This window comes from Lytechinus variegatus, chromosome 2 (genome assembly GCF_018143015.1).
Source record: "Lytechinus variegatus isolate NC3 chromosome 2, Lvar_3.0, whole genome shotgun sequence".
NCBI lineage: Eukaryota > Metazoa > Echinodermata > Echinoidea > Temnopleuroida > Toxopneustidae > Lytechinus > Lytechinus variegatus.
Genome location: NC_054741.1, coordinates 77705707 through 77723270, shown reverse-complemented (window position 1 = coordinate 77723270; position 17564 = coordinate 77705707). Strand labels below are relative to the sequence as shown.

At 36.6% G+C, this 17564-nt stretch overlaps 2 protein-coding genes across 3 annotated transcripts in view; one reads left to right on the top strand and one right to left on the bottom strand.

Moving 5' to 3' along the window:
- LOC121409140 (SEC14-like protein 2) overlaps positions 1-4514 on the bottom strand; it is a 31857-nt gene extending 27343 nt beyond the window's left edge. The window contains exon 1 of the mRNA XM_041600975.1: positions 4378-4514. Within this exon, the coding sequence (XP_041456909.1) occupies positions 4378-4437 (60 nt within the window). The 5' untranslated portion in view covers positions 4438-4514. The remainder of the gene's footprint in view (positions 1-4377) is intronic.
- Positions 4515-10718: 6204 nt separating this feature from the next.
- The window catches only part of LOC121409139 (SEC14-like protein 2), a 31920-nt gene continuing 25074 nt past the window's right edge, over positions 10719-17564 (top strand). For both annotated transcript variants that reach the window (XM_041600974.1, XM_041600973.1), the window contains exon 1: positions 10719-10803. In XM_041600974.1, coding sequence (XP_041456908.1) covers positions 10744-10803 — 60 coding nt within the window. In that variant the 5' untranslated portion in view covers positions 10719-10743. The remainder of the gene's footprint in view (positions 10804-17564) is intronic.

Genomic DNA, 17564 nt, shown 5'->3' with positions numbered 1-17564 from the left:
AAAAGTGATACATGATGGAAAGACATTTTATATATACATGATTGAACTTTTGAGAGCATTTCCACTATGGTCCTCTCTCTGAGCCCCCCCCCCCCCTGCTCCATTCTCTTCCATTCTCATCATTTTCCTTTTTTACTATCAAATTCCAGGAAGTGAAAAATTTGAGGGAAAACATATTTTTTAAATAGATCACATACCACAAATTTATACACACACTGAAGAAATTTGTGAAACCTAACAAAAATAGCAATACCCTTTTACACAGTGAGTGCAGAAGGTCAAGATAAATGCAACTGTAAGGTTTTATTAAACGGGCAATTAACCATTTCAAAGGCTTCTTAAAAAATTCAGTCTCTTTGAAGTGGTAAGGTCATCTGATCCTGATTTTTCTTGTTTACTTCTTACACATGCTGTTATTTTACTTAAAGTTAGACCAGCGATTGATCTGAAGAAAAAATATCATTGAGTTATTTGATCCAATAATCTACATTATTATAGATAATATCATAATTAGACCATAATTATGATGTAATAGAAATCAATGCAGACTTTAATAGTGAGTGCACACACACAGACTAGATCTATGATCATGGCAACATGCCCACAGTTTTCTTTGATAACAAAGGTAAATGTAGAGTAAATGTGTCTTTCAGAGTGCATAGGGTTCTTTATACAATTTCCTTTTAGAGAATTTATAGTTTTATAATTTAATGTGTTTTGATAGTGAAACAACTAGACTTTTGAAGTTAAACAGGTGATACTAAAGCAAACATCATGTAACATAAATGTAGGGGAGGAGTGTGGGCAACTTGATGGCTTCTTCTGCGAGTATATTCCAGTTATCAATGACTCCTATGCTAACGAAATATTTCCTAAGATCCAGTCTGGAATGAGTTTTGTTAAGCTTCTGGGAAATATCTCTGGTACTGAGATACATTATTTTCTGGAACATGAAGGCTGGATTAATATTATCGATCTGTGACATAATGCGATAAGTTTCAATAAGATCATCCCTCTTCCACCAGTGTTCCAATGATGCAAGGCTTAGTCTAGTCTTCTTAGTCTGACTTTATAGGGTAGATTTTTTAAGTTGGGTATGAGTTTGGTAACCTTAGCCTGCATCTTTTCAAGAACTTGGAATGTCTTTAAGCGCGTCCCAAAATAATGTCCCTCTGACATAGGGCTGAATTAATTCTAAAATGTAGTAGTATTCTCAAATAAATGTTCATGAGTGGAAAGCTCAACTTGTGATCTAACTTCTGTAAAAATTTCATTGGTCACTCTTCAGCGGTTTTGAATACACACTCTGTTACGTAAGAGTGGTGCATTTTAGCCCATTCCAAGTTTGCAGCATTGACGCATTTCTGCATTGTCTATGGCATTTTAACCCCCATTTCTACATCCAGGATCTGAGTAGGGACATATCCCTAATCATATCCAGGTTCATCAAATCATAAACTTGGGCATGTTCTGAAGGACAAGAAACATAAAAATTAAGTTTGATGATTGATAAGGGGAATCAGTGCACCATCTTGGAAAGAAAATGTGAATGATGGATGAGTAAAATAAGCTGAAAAATAAAGGGGAATCCACAAGTTAATCACCCTTTGCGAAAATGAACATCACCAGAGAAATATTTGGCATTTCTTTTTAAAAGTTACATTGAATTAACTTAACTGCAGTAGCTTATCAACTAAAAAAAGTAATGAAAACAAAATGCAGTATTAGGCATGAATTAGGTATGAAACAGACTTGACCTGTTGTCCTAATCATTGTGCATCTCCTGTTATCAAACATGAAATGGACTGTCAAATATTGTTTTTGCCCTTCTGAAGATGCTCAAGGTTGTGATTTGATGAGCCTTGTTAGATCATGGAAATTTCCCTGGTCAGATCAGGGAATTCCTTGGTCAGAATGTTCAAAAGGGGTTGATATGCTAGAAAATGCAGAACACACAGCAGTGCTGCAAATATGCAAACTTGGAATGGGCTGAAAAGCACCACTGATACATAATAGACTGTGTTTTCAAAATCACTGAAGCAAGACCAATGAAATTTCTATAGAAGTTAGAACATGATATGAGCTTCCGAGTTCCATAAATTTCATTGAGAATAATTCTTATTTTTTTAAGTAATTTAGCTGCATATCAGAGGGAAATTTTTGGGGGACGCGCTGTACATGTAGGCACCAAGGTTGCAATAAAGTAATAATGGTTAAAATAATCAATTTGGAATTAATCTCAAATGATAGAAAAGATGATATTGATGACAGTAATATTGAACCCACATCAGAGTCAGACATCTAAGGTTCTCAAATGGACTTCCTAATTGACTACAAGAAAATCTGACTCAGAAGGATGCATCATTCAGTTGCTGGTAGTACTGGCAGTGTTCTAGCTAGACCCATTTTATAGTGGTGGTTGCTATTTCACGGCATTGCAAGTGTATTTAGGCCGAGTCAGTGGTCTTAAACCCAAAAGTGAAGGAACATCAATGTAATAACAATCAGATATTAGCAAATCTTTGAAAATAATTAATATTTCTCAATATGTTTTTGATGTAAATTATGTAAATAAAACAAGATTACAGATGGAAATTCATACAAGCTCAAAATTTCCTCTTACCAAGGAGTTATTTTTTAAACACTTTTCATTTGAAATTAGTGGAGGACAGAAGTACAGTAGTGTTTTACATGAGTGGTGGTAAAAAATCTTCTTTGTCGGTTTGGCCCGACCACTGCCATCCACTCCACTGTAGTTATAACACTGGGTACCAATTGTAGTCAGGAAAGATAAAAAATCTCCCTTAATTAGGTTTTGAACATCCTAAAGGAGAATTGGCCTTATTATTGGCCTGATATCCTAAAAAAGAATTCAATAAATTAAGTCTTCCCACTGTACATGAACTGTTCAATAAAAAGCAACTGATTCATACTGATACTGGTCGACAAAATAATGACAAATTCTGTTAAGGGTATGAATAGAGTAAGCTGCCCAGAATTCGACATGTTAAGATTTTTTTGCAATATTTTTTTGTTGAATATATTCATCTATTTTCAATTGCAATGTTTATTTTCTTGCTCTATCTCAATAGAAGAGGAAATTAGACCAAGTGGTGCTAGACCCACTGGAAATAAGACTTAATAGTTTTAGCCCAACTGCTCATTAGACGAATTGGATATTAGACCAAGTAAGCATTAGCCCAACTGATCATTAGACAAATTGGATATTAGACTAAGTGGGGATTAGACAAATTGGATATTTGACAAACTGGTTGTACAATGTACATGTAGATGAAATGAGTTTACCATCTATGTGAAGTTGGACAAACTGATAAGCAGGCCAAACTGAGACTAACGTTAGGGTGTCTGGAGAAAAATAATTTTTATTAATTCAATAAAATTTCATTTTCTTTGAGGATTTGAAGAGAAACAACCTTGAGAATAAGAGAAATGTATCATTTCATTAAAAAAATCCAAGAAAAAGTTGCAAAACTGAAAATTTTCAGCATTTCCGTCATCCCTGACCCTGTGCAGTTAAGAAGTGTGAGACACATACAAATTTTTATCCATAATTACATGATTATAAATAGTAATAATTATTATGAATAATCAAGTATTAAACTTTTTTCATTTGTTAAATAATAATTTGTATCTATGAATTGTTCTTCAAAATGGCATTTAGTAACATCGCTAATCGAATGTACGTCCTAACAAAGCGGTTCAAGGTCAGACCTAGTATTGTATTTGCTTTGTTGAAAATCGGAGGGATCTACACGAAATCGAGCTGGTAACAAACCTTATAATTTTCACCTTTTCAATTTTATTAACCAATTATAGGAACCTTCATACGCATTAGGTGTTTGAAGGTTCAATTCAAATATCAATAAAATTCATATGGATTTCCTAGGGAAATCCATCCAGGGCCCGTTACATAAAACTTCTTGCCCTGTGTTATAATTAAAGTCACTGGCAGAAGACAGAATAACCTTACTTACTTAGGCTAGTTAGTTTTCAGTTTTTACCAGTTTTCTCAGGTAAATAGTTTTATGCAACAGGCCCCAGGTGTGGAGGTCTCGGCAGGTGGTTGGCTCCATGATGATGAAGAAGTACGGTTTACGGTATGTCAAAATATTGTTTAAAAAAACATCATCATGGAGTCCTACGTCCTCCAGGCTAGCCCCAGCCCAGGTTAACGGCGGCCGCCCACGTTCTACCCGGGACGAGTCCCGCCCACCTGGCTTAGCGCTGGCCCACTTCGGAAGCGCCACAGCTGACGACTGGGACCCGGACTGGAAAACGGTTCGGGATGCGATAACGGGACAGATTCAGATCTGATTTTGAAGCTTCGCATTCCCCTCAATAAAAATTTATATTTACCTTTAAGAATATATCATACTGCTTCGAAGTTATCCCCAGTTTTTCTGCTTCGGTGGCCATTTTACGAAAGACTCTGCTCCAAGTGATCCTGTTCTAGCTCGCTCAGCTACGTACCGGTATTTTACAGCTGCGCTTGTTATGCAGCGTGAAAGCTAACTAGACGACGGGTTAGTTTATATCGGATACACGATGTGTAAATCGGGTGGGAGGCGAGGGGGGGGGACGGCGTGTTCGACCCCCTTACGAATTCAAAACCCTCATAATTTTTTTTTTGCAGGAGTTTCTGCATTTTATTCATAAATCAACAAATGAAAATAGAATGATACAATAACAATGACATAAATGAGTACATTTTTGTGTGACAATCGAAAATATAAATAACGAATAAGGTTGAAAAATACATAAATAAAGCACGTAAAATAGTAAAGTGGGTAAAAAAATGCAGGGGCAGCTATAATAAGCAGGTAACTGCTTGAAACAATAGCAGCCATGAGGGAGGGCTACATGGGAATCGTAATAATAGGTTATAAATAGAATTCGATAAAATGATGTCACAAAAGAGAAAGTATAAAAGTTAGATATTTAATGGGGAGAGACAAGATAAAGTTGTTGTTTTTTTAAGTGCGAGTGAGTGCTAGTGGGTGAGTGCAGGTGATACATTTAAGAATACTTAGAAATAAGAAACTTTTTCAAAGAAGCTTTAAAAGAAATAAGAGACGCGGATTGTTTGATGTTATGGTGGGGGAGTAGGAATTGACCTAAAATTTGTGGTGAAGATACCCTTTTTTATTGTTATTTTTTTTAAATGATGTATCACCGAAGTTCCTGTCTGAGTTTCAGGTCACATGACCAAGGTCAAGGGTTACTTGGGGTCAACGAACACAAGCGTGCTTAAGGGGGAGCAGACTGCCCCCCCCCCTGACGAGTCACAACTGATGCAGGGGGCGTACCCCTGCACCCCAGTGAAGAATCACAAATGATCAAGGGGACATGTCCCCTCCCCCCCTTTGAGAAGCAAAATTAATAATTTGTATTTTTTTTTGGGGGGGGGGCTTGTCAAATTTTATTCTCCAAAAAATTTGCCCCCCTTTTGGAAAATTATGGGTACGCCGCTGTCAACGAACTTTAGCCATGTTAGGCATGTTAGGGCCCGGGTATTTGAAATCTTAACCAAGGTTAAAGTTTTGAAATGTCATCATAACTTAGAAAGTATATGGACCTAGTTCATGAACTTTGGACATATAAGAGTAATCAAGTATTACTGAACATCCTGCCCGAGTTTCAGGTCACATGACCAAGGTCAAAGGTCATTTAGGGTCAACGAACTTTGACCATGTTGGGGTATTTGTGGAATTGTCATCATGATAACTTTAAAAGTTTATGGATCTAGTTCATGAAACTTGGACATAAGAGCAGCAATGTATCCCTATACCCTTAATTTGTGCGTTTCAGGAGCATGGCCAAGATCAAAGGTAATTTAAAGGTTAATGACCTCTGGCCGTTTTGGGCGTATGTGTTGAATTGGCATCATAACTTAACCAAAAAGTTTATGGATCTAGCTCATGAAACATCGACATAAGGGTAATCAAGTATGAATGATTGTTTTGCACATGTCTAAGGTCACGTGGTCAAAGGTCATTATGGGTGAATGGACATATTTTATTATCATATTAGTGTTTTCTTCTGTGAAGAAATTATTCATTAGCTATTTTCAGAGGCATCACTGCTGCTATATCGAATTGCGTAAATGCAGGCGAGACTGTCAGAGGCGTTCCAATTGTTAGTAATAGGAGAAAGTGCATGAATTCCACAGTTATAATTAAGCGGGGATAGAGGGAATATTTGTAAGAATTCTTGTTTGCTCTTATTATATTAAAGTTTAAGTCATGAGACTGTCTGGTTTAGTTGCGTACCGTGGGTCACGGCATGGGGGGGGGCACCAGCAAAAAAATTTGAATCACTTAGTGGGCACGCGAAGCGCGCTCAATTGCCAGGTATACTAACCTTAGAGAGACATTTTAAGGACTGTGCCATTAGAACGGATATGTATCTCACTGCTCGAATAATTCAAGCGCGAAGCGCGAGCTGATTTTCTTTTTTATATCAGACCAATAAAGGAACATTATAAGCATTTTTTGCAATCATGATACGTACCTGTCTCGCTTATCAAACAAACAAACAGTGCTGAGCAAAGCACGAGCTGAAATTTGTGTATGTATTGACCCCCAGACAGGGACATTTAAGGACTATTTTTTAGGAATCCATTAAGACCATATAGTCATCTAATGCGAGTGCCAAGCGCTTGATGATTTTGTTAAGAGTTACATCTAAACACATGAAGCACTTTTTGTAGTAATTGTAATCATGATTATCATACGCATCTAACTAATCAAATATTGCAAGCGCGAAGTGCAAGCTGAAATGAGGAAATTCAGACCTAAAGAGGGGCATTTTAAGGCTTGTTCGTAGGAATTCACGACGACCTTACGTACTCCACTAACCAAATGATGCGAAGCGCGAGCTGAAAACTTTTAATATTCAGGTCAGAAAAGGGGACATATATTAAGGACTGATTTATGAATTCGACATATCTCACCAATCCACTCAGTGGCGTAACTACGAGGGGCATGCCCCCCCCCCTTCGGCTGGCCAAAAAAAGGGAGAAAAGGAGAAAAATAGGGAGAAAGGAAGAGAAACGTAGTGGGAAAGAAAACATTATTGTTCATTATAATTTCATATTATAATTATTATAGTTATGTTATGTTATATTACATAGGAAATAGTTTTTTCATAACTTTAAAAGCTACCGTCAAGTCAATATACACCAAATATATTTCCTCGGCCTCGCACTTCGAGTTATTCTTGTTTTATGTAGTGATATATGCTTCTTTTTCATGACTACTTAAAGTGATTGCCACATTTTAAGGTCTTAGTATAAAAAAATCCTTTCCGTGCTTACTTTCACATAAGTGGATTGTGAGATATGTCTGCTCTTCATGAATTCCTAAAATCAGTCCTTAAAATGTCCCCTTTTCTGATCTGAATATAAAAACTTTTCAGCTCGCGCTTTGCGCTCGCATCATTTGGTTCGTGAAATACGTATATGGTCTTAGTGCATTCCAAAAAACAAGCCTTAGAATAATAATAATAATAATAATAATAACAATATTTATAAAGCGCAACATATCCATCTCTAAGAGATGCTCAAGGCGCATACAAATAACAAATAACAAAAGAAAAATTAACAAACTAAACATAAGAATAAAGAACTAGAATGCCCTCTTCACGTCTAAATTTCCTAAACTTTCAGCTCGCGCTTCGCGCTCGCAACATTTGATTAGTGAGATGCGTATGACATTCATTCATGATTACAATGACTACAAAAAGTGCTTCATGTGTTTAGATGTAATTCTAACAAAATCAGCAAGCGCTTGGAACTCACATTGTACGGCTATGGTGAGATATGTACACTCTTAATGGATTTCTTGAAAAGTATTCCTTAAAATATCCCTTTTTGGGGTCGATATACAAAAATTTCAACTCGCGTTTCGCGCTATTATCATTGGATTGCTGAAATACGTATGGTCTTCGTGAATTCCTACAAACAAGCCTAAAATGCCCCTCTTCAGGTCTGAATTTCCTAAATTTTCAGCTCGCGTTCGCGCTTGCAATATTCGATTAGTGAGATGCAAATGTTAATCATGATTCAAATCACTACAATTATTGCTTCATGTGTTTAAAAATCAGCAAGCACTTAGCACTCGCATGAGAAGACCATGGTGAAATATGTATACTCTTAATGGATTCCTAAAATCATGAAAATGTAGTCCTTTATCCCTGTTTGGGGTCAATATATGCAAAAATTTCAGATCGCGCTTCGCGCTCGCATTGTTTGTTTAGCGAGATAGATACGTATCATGATTACAAAAATTGCTTAAAGTGTCCCTTTTTAGGTCTGAATATAAAAAAATTCAGCTCGCGCTTCGCGCTCACATTATTTGATCATTGAGATACATATTCATTTAATTGCACTGTAATAATGTTTCTGTAAGGTCAGTATACCTGGCAACAGCGCGCTTTGCGCGCTCACTATAAGTGCCTAATTTTTTTTTGCTAGTGTCCCCCCCCTTCCAATGCTGCGACCCACGGTACGCCACTGAACCCACTAATGCGAACGTAAGTACGGACTGGAAATGTTTTATATTCAGACCTTAACAGGGGGCACTCATTTTAAGTAGTCATGAAAAAGGAGCATGTCACTACAACAAATAATAAAGTTATTGAAGTTAAAATTTAGTAATATTTTGTTAAAATAGTCGTCATGAATATTCATTAGGTGGGTTTTCCATTTTCTTATGTTATTACATAATAAAATCATAATATTTTCATTATTTTATATACTTGTTTGAATAATATGTCTCTCTTTATGAAATAAGTAGCAGCAATAAATATCCAATGCACTAAATCAGTTGTCAATCCAATTTTTATAATTGGAGGAAAATTATTTTTGAATAAACCTAATTTCATATAATAAAATACAAATTTAAAGAATTGGGGATGCAACATCATCAGCCCATCTAATGAATAATCGTGACGACCGTATTCATAAAATATTGTTAATTTTAAAATTAAATAACTCTGTTTAGTTTGTTATCCGATTTTGATTCGGCATTTATAAATACTTTCATCACGGACCATCCCTTTATAGTGTAGGGGGTTAGTTACGACGGCTAGGTATATTATATTCCTTTCAGGCCATCAATCGTACATCATTTCCAGGGATATTTGGGGAGCGTTCACCAATATGTTGTCAACTAACAACTTTCCTTGATTCTGAGTGGCTGAGAAGCATATGGTAACTATCAGATAAAACATCTGACAAGTCGTTTCATGAAACGCTCCCATATGCAGCTAGGGCCCGACCCCCTCCGGGCAATTTAGTTCCACGACCAAGGAAAGGAAAGAAGAGGCTAGAAAGAAATGAAAGGGAAAAGGGTGTTATGTATATCAACTGATGTGAGAAAGTCTGTCACAAAATCAGATTTTCTCAAAGGGGTCGGAACCTTCCTACGGTATGCTGTAGTGTATAAGGGCCTACCCCCGTTACGTGCTCGGAGCGCCACTAGCACTGCAGTCAAGTTTTTCCTTGTATGGAAGCAGTGAAGATCTAGACTTCAAACTTGAATTGATGAAAACAGTCAGTGCACCGTACATGAGTGAATCTTTGTTAGTGTTAAATAAAAGAGTCTGCGTTACGAACTTCATAGGCATGATAGGCGGATCCATGAGGGTTCACCCCAAGAGGCCACCCCCCCCCCTGTGCAATATGCGGCTCGCCTGCCTCTGGGCATTTTTTTCTTTTACGAGCTCCAGCTCATAGAAAACAATTTGTCTTATTTTCTGTCATTTTACTTGATTGTAATTTATTATCCAAAACTGTATATTGTACCCTTGTAATAAATTGTGGAGCGTTGTGGCCCAATGCATTAGTCTTCTGACTTTAAAACAGAGGGTCGTGGGTTCGAATCTCAGCCATGGCGTAATTTCCTTCAGCAAGAAATTTATCCACATTGCTCTGCACTCGATTATCAACCCAGGTGAGGTGAATGGGTACCTGACAGGAATTTATCCCTTGAAATGCGTGCACTAACTGTAATATTAGTAATTACGGCGCCAAGCTACAGCTGGGGATAATGATATCCATGTCCTTCGGAAGCGCATAGAGACATTATTCGTTATGTGATATGCACTATACAATTATTATTATTACAATAATAATGATAACAATTTCATTGCACAAGATCTCAAGGTGAATGATAAAAGAATGTATGTTATTTAAGGGAAACCCAGCCAGTGGTGTACCGAGGATTTCCACCCAAAAATTTATTCCTTGAAATGCGTGTGGCGTACCTAGGATTTCCTCCAAAAAAAAATGACAAAACAAAAAAGAAAGGTCCCCCCCGCTTCGCCGCCTATGAAGCTACCCCCATTCATGGTCTGCGAACAAAGCGAGAAAGCAAACAGTTTAACCTTTTTAAAATGAAAATCGAATCTTGTGTTATATTTTGGCATAAAATTCAGGAAATAACATCATAACATCACATTTCAAGTTAAATGATAAAATAATCAACAATTACTTTCGCGTAAACAACTTTCACATAACCTTGTATCCGATATATAGAGTGGCTGTTAGACGTGTATACCCAGTTTTTTTATCATCCTTTTTTTCATTCGTATGAGTCACGTGCATCATAATTGCAGATTATGTTTGAGCGAACGGCTGCAAAAGTAGCTCCGCCGCCGAGCTACGTACCGTATATACAGTAGGCCTAGTTGTTTACAACTGTTCCGTTGAATTGTTCTGTCATGGAAGGAGAATCTGAAAACCCAACGTTGTCTCCAAAACAACATGACCAATTGACTAAGGTATGCCTTAATGTTCTTCCTCTTCTTAGACTTCTTCTTCTCCCAAGTTCTAGGGCGGTGGAGCATATTGAGAAACCGCCTCATCTACGGTCGGGTCTACGGTGGTACTGAGTCTGAGTCCGGGACTCCGACCTCGGCCGCCCCGCCGTCTCGGCCTCTCACAAGCTACGGTACGGTACTTTGGTTTGACTGAGGCTCAAGCATGTCAAGTGATGTTCGTGCATATTAGAAGGCTCCACTTCACTTCACTACCCACTCATTCAATGAATAAGGTTATGATATAACCTTGTTCTCACTTATATCTCCATGTGTGGCAAAATAAGGGTGGCAATGTTTGGCCTATTTTCTCTTTTTCTTTGGGGCAAATGCTTGATTTTTTGCACTGACAGTGACAATTTCCATTTGATCTATTATTTATACAACTTGACTCTTTTTTAAATTTGATTCTTAAAATAATTTTTTTCTTAATTTAAAATAGAAATCAAAAAATGAAAATTTTCTTGCCATATTAGTTTCCACCAATAGAGGGCGTACAAAAAATATGCCCCAAATTCAAGTTTATGAGCACTCTGGTGAATACAAAAATTATTCCCAAGTTACTAATGAAAAATGAATTGCAACTGTATGGAAATTAGTAATTTTGGTCACAAAAGTGATATTTTAATCAGGGCTCCACACTAACCTATTTTTTCTACTGGTCCAACCTATTCATGTCGGACCAGTAGATACCCAGTTTTTCAAATTTTTACTGGTCCGAACGTAAAATCTACTGGTCCCAAAAAATAAAACATTTAAAAAAGGCGCAAGTTTATTTTTCTAGCCTTTTGTTACCCCCCCAAATAAAAAGAAGGAATGAAGGACAAAAAGAAAGCAAGACAGAAACGAAGAAAGAAAGAAAAAAACGAAGAAAGAAAGGAAGGAAGGAAAAGAAAGAATAAAAGGAAGGGAGGAAGAAAGGAAGGGAAGGAAAAGAAAGAAAGAATAAAACGAAAGAAATAAATGAAGAAAGGGAAGGAAAGAAAGAAGCAAGCAATACAAAAAGAAAAAGAATAGATGAAAGGAAGAAAAAAAAGGAAAGAAAAAGACAGAAAAAAGGAGGGAATGAATGAAAGAGAGGGCTGAAAGAAGGATGAAATGAAAAAAAGAGAGGGTAAATAAATGATGGATGGAAGAAACAAAGAAAGTAACGAAGAATGAAGGAAAGAAAAGGGTAAAAAGAAGGAATGAAAAAAAGGAAGAAGAGAAGGGATGAATATAGGATGGATGGACTCAAGAATGAGAGAAAGGAAGGAAGGAAGGATGAAAGAAAGGAAGGAAGAAAGAAAGAAAAAAAGAAATAGAGAAAAATATTTTCTATAAGGATAGAAAGAATGAAAGAACAGATTAAAGAAAAAAGGGAAAATAAAAAGAAAAACTTTAACAAAAAATGAAAGAAGAGAGGGAAGACACAAAGAAAGATTGAAAAGAAAGAAGGAAAGAAAGATAGGAAGAAAACAGAGGAAGAAAGCTCCATGTAAAACCATCATCATAAATATTTTATCAGTATCTTTTTGGCTCAATTAAAGAAGCTACGAAAGAAAGTCAGAAACCAAGTGTATCAACACACACATAAATGCATATGTGGGGCTAATATTTATTCAGACGATGTCACCCGAAACCCGATCTGTTTGAACCAAACAGAAGTGAAAATTTTTCCTTGTACTGCTTACAAATGACAGAGTTACTCCAATTTTTAGGAAATATGGACATTATAAGAGCCTTTCATGAGTATGAACCGTGAATTTTGACAGTTATGTGAGAGATTTCTGCCAGAGTTTAGCCAAGTTTCGTTCGCCCAGCCAGTAGAGAATTTACCATGTGGATTGTGTGGCTGGCTACATGTACACTGTATCTACTCTATATTTTCTAGTAATACTTGCGTGTGATTCATTCTGTGTGTGAATGACAGAATTTGTCGGGGGGGGAATGGTTTGCAGTGAATTTTACCATTTCTGGAAAAGTTATTGGCCTAACAATGGTTTTTATTACTTTTTATGTCGGACCCTTAAAAATCTTGCTATTTTCGGAAAAATTACTGGCCCGACAATGATATTTTTTACTGGTCATGTCGGACCAGTAAATCTTCTTATTTCTGAAAATCTACCGGCCCGACAGCGATTTTTACCGGTCAGGGACCGTCGGACCGCTGCTAGTGTCGAGCCCTGTTTTAATGATTTTTTCAAGTGTGCGCTCTGTACAGCATTGCCATTGGCATACCATAGTCCTACCACTCATTCAATGAACAAGGTTATGATATAACCTAGACAGCTGGCAGCCGTCTGTTTTGAGGATTTTAAAAAACATTTTTTGTTTTTTATTTCTCGTACACAGACGGCTCGCTATCGTGCAGCCACCATTAGGGGACTTGCAATGCAAAATCCCCCCGTCGGGGCTCTTCAATTTTTGTCTTTAATGAATAAAAATTTTGAAAATTAACGCGACGGTTGACCAAAATGCAAATTAATATTCCCTCTTGGCATTAATTGCCCAAAAATGGAGAAAAATCAAGTTTAAAGGAACAAAAACAGTGACTTACCTCGGCTGTCGTGCAAATTCACTTCCCCGTTTTAGCCGATCTTAAGTACATAAACATATTGAGTCCCCTGTACAGATCGCGCTAGAACTTCGGTCTCTGTATTTGGTGAGTGAAGCCAACGGAGTTCAGCTGAACAACCAACATAACAGAGACCGAAGCTTTTGGTCTAGATATAACCTTGTTCTCACTTATATCTCCATGTGTGGCAAAATAAGGGTGGCAATGTTTGGCTTATTTTCTCTTTTTCTTTGGGGCAAATGCTTGATTTTTTTACACTGAAAGTTTCCATTACACCTATTATTCGTACAACTTGACTCTTATTCAAATTTGATTCTTTAAAGGAGAATGAAACCATTGGAACAAGATAGCATGTGTGAAAACAGAAAAATCAAAGAAACAGATCAACGAAAGTTTGAGAAAAATCGGACAAATGGTGAGAAAGTTATGAGCATTTGAATATTGCGATCACTAATGCTATGGAGATAGCAAATTGGCAATGCGACAAAGATGTGTGATGTCACTTGTGAACAACTCTCCCCATTACTTTAGTATATAATTCACTAGAATTGCCTCTTTTATCACATCTATCTTTATATCATGTGTTCTGTCTACATGAGGGCATGTAATACACATTTTTTAAGAACACATCATGGATAAAGAGTTTGTATCATCATAAGAAAAAGCAAAAAGAGACATTTTGAGGGTATTTTTTAGTCCACCAAAGGGAAAGTTGTTCATCAGTGACATCACACATCCTTGTCGCATTGCCAATGTGAGGATCTCCATAGCATTAGTGATTGCAATATTCAAATGCTCATAACTTTCTCACTATTTGTCCAATTTTTCTCAAACTTTCTTTATTCTTATTCTTTGATTTTTCTGTTTCTACACAAGCCTATTTGTTCCAAAGGTTTCATTCCCCTTTAAATTATTTTTTTCTTAATTAACAATAGAGATCAAAAAATGAAAATTTTCTTGCCATATTACTTTCCACCAATAGAGGGCGCGCAAAAAATATGCCCCAAATTCAAGTTTTTGAGCGCTCTGGTGAATACAAAAATTATTTCCAAGTTACTAAAGAAAAATAAATTGCAACTGTATGGAAATTAGTAATTTTGGTCACAAAAGTGATATGTAAATGAATTTTTAAAGTGTGTGCTCTGTACAACATTAGCATACCATAGTCCTACCTGTAGATTCCCCACAGGTAGGGTGGTAGCAGTGAACAAGTGAGTCCTACCTGTACTAGGCCTAAATTATTTCATATTTACCAACAGTTTTCTTTGCATCGCACTTGCCGCATACAGGTACCCCTCCATGAAAAACCACTCATTCAATGAACAAGATTATGATATAATTACCTTGTTCTCAGTTACATCTCTAGATCTATGTGTGGCAAAATAAAGGTTGACATTGTTTGGATTATTTTCTCTTTCTTTTGGACAAATGCTTGATTTTTTTACACTGTCAGTTTTCATTTACAGCTTTAATTATTTGACTTGGCTCTTAAATTTGATTCTTTAAATTATTTTTTCTTTATTAAAAATAGAGCTTGAAATATGAAAATTTTCTTGCCATATTACCTTCCACCAAATAGGCTAAAGGGCGTACACAAAAATATGCCCAAAAATAAAATTCAATTTTTTGAGCGCTCTGGTCAATACAAAAATTATTGTAAGTTACATGTACTAATGAAAACTGAATTGCAACTGTATGGGAATTATTACTTTTGGTCACAAAAGTGATATTTTGGTCACAAAAGTGATATTTTAATTATTCTTTAAAGTGTGTACTCAATACAGCATTAGCATACCATAGACGTAGTCTACCTCGAGCGAAGTTCGTGCAGATCGAGTTCACGGTCTCGATGTTCGGGTAGGTGGAGTGTAGTGTAGCGGTAGTGAAGTGGAGTGGAGCCTGCACAAACTTCACTAGAGGTAACCATAGTCCTACCTGTAGATTCTCCACAGGCAGGATGGTAGCAGTGAACAAGTGCAAAAACAATTATTTTCGTTCGTGACAAATTACATCATGATTCCGGACATGCACCGGACAGGTAGAGATATTCTTGATTATAATGATGTAAGAAAGAATTGGTGTGAATTTTTCTTCATATTTCACATTGTTAGTAAATTCTGAGTTTTTTGTTTGCTTTTTTTATATCAAATCTAAGAAGATGTTGGTAATGTATGTTCCTGTGTTTGCTAACTTATTTGATTCTTTTTAAGTTCTGCATGTTCCATAGCACTTTCCAATGTTATGCTCATACCTTGCGTGTGGCGCTCATTTGCATTAAGTTCAATCGACGTGCTGTCGATCGTCGACGGCTCTAATAATCTCGCGCACGGTACCTTAAGAACCAACTAGCCATCCATGATCACCACACCTCAACATTCGATTGAAGGAGCAGACGAGATTGAAATTCGGCAAATCAGGCCCATATTTCCGTCAGAAAATATATAAATTGTTAATGCAAAACTATGTTTTGTGATATTTTAACCCGGGGGGGGGGGGGGGCCACTTACATCAATTGACGAGTGGATACCATGCGCGACCAAAAAAACACGTAAAAAGGATGTCTTTTTCAAGATAGGGCATGTTATGTACGTTTAAGGGTGTCAAAAACACTAAAATAATAAAAAAGGGTATCTACGTGTATTTCATTAGGAAAGCTATGTGTTTAGGGTCAAATTTGCTGGGAAGACAAAACAAAATTAAAATGTTTTAGAAAGGATGTCCTTTTTGCCCCAGCAAACATTACATGTTTAGAGTCCGATTTGCTCTACATATAGGTGTGGGGCCGATGTGTAAAGGTAAAACCGATGACCGACAGACCCTCGACATATAAAATATCGCTGTACTTGTTTAGGGGTTAATTTCAGGGATTGCTTCCCAAGAGTATCGTTTTGGTTCCAATACTTGTTAAGGGGTGCATTTTCAGAATATGGAAAATACTTGTTTAGGGTGCTTTTCGAGACCCCATGGTCGTGCATGGTATCCACTCGTCACTCGTCAATGGAAGTGACCCCCCCCCCCGGGTATTTTAAGCATTTTCTGTCATTTTAGAGATAAATAAGGGAAAAGTTTGATTTTTTCGCCTTGTTTTGCAATCTTGTTCGAAGTGTTTCTCTGTGAAATTGAACTGCGGAAGTCCTACGGTATGAAATTGTTTTTTTACGCATTAATCAGGAATCATGCGTCAGGAATCGTGATAGTGTCCGGTAATACAATATACCTACCTCAAGCAATGTTCGTGCAGGCTCCACTTCACTACCGCTACACTACAGTACCTATCCTAGTCTTGAGGACTCCATGATAATGTTTTTTAAAAAATATTTTGACATATACTTCTTCATCATGGAGTCTTGACACTCTTCCCGTAGACGCATAAGAGACTGAAAGATGAATTTCCTAGAGAAATCCATCTTTTAAGATAAAAATCATGTAATTAATGGTGATTTTATTTATTTTACACCTTCCTACGCCTAATGCATATGAAGGTTTTAAATATTGGTTAATAATAATGTTAAAAATTGAAGGTTTCTTACCAGACCGATCTTGTCTAGATCCCTTGATCCGTTTGTCAACAAAGCAAACACAATAGGTCTGACCCTTGAACCGCCTCGTTTTGACGTAGCTACAAATAGCGATGTTACAAAATGCCATTTTGAAGAACAATATATAGATAAAAATTAGTATTCAACAAATTCTAAAAATTAATACATGATTATAAATAATTAAGATGTCTATGCTACCCGAGGTTGTACTCATTGAGGTCACTCATGCCAAAGCATCTTTAAATTATGTGGCTTAATGAGACTGCTACATATAAAGACATTGAAATTTCAGAGTTAAACCATATATTGTGAAAATGCCCATAAATAACATACCAACATAATACCAATAATGTGGTTATGCCATACAAAAAATTATAAAATATGTATTATGAAACAAATATCAGTGAGTTACAAGGTAATGACAAGTGAGTATACATGTAGAGTGCATCCAACAAAAATGTGTGAATTGTTCGTCTCATCTAATACCCTTTTCATAAACCTATCCTCCAATTAGCCGCCTAAGAGTAATGCGGATAATTCAATAAAAATTGCGTTCATAAACTCCGAAAATAAGCCGCATTATTTTTACGAGCGCCCGTCCTGAAAAAGGCGGATAATCGCCATGACAA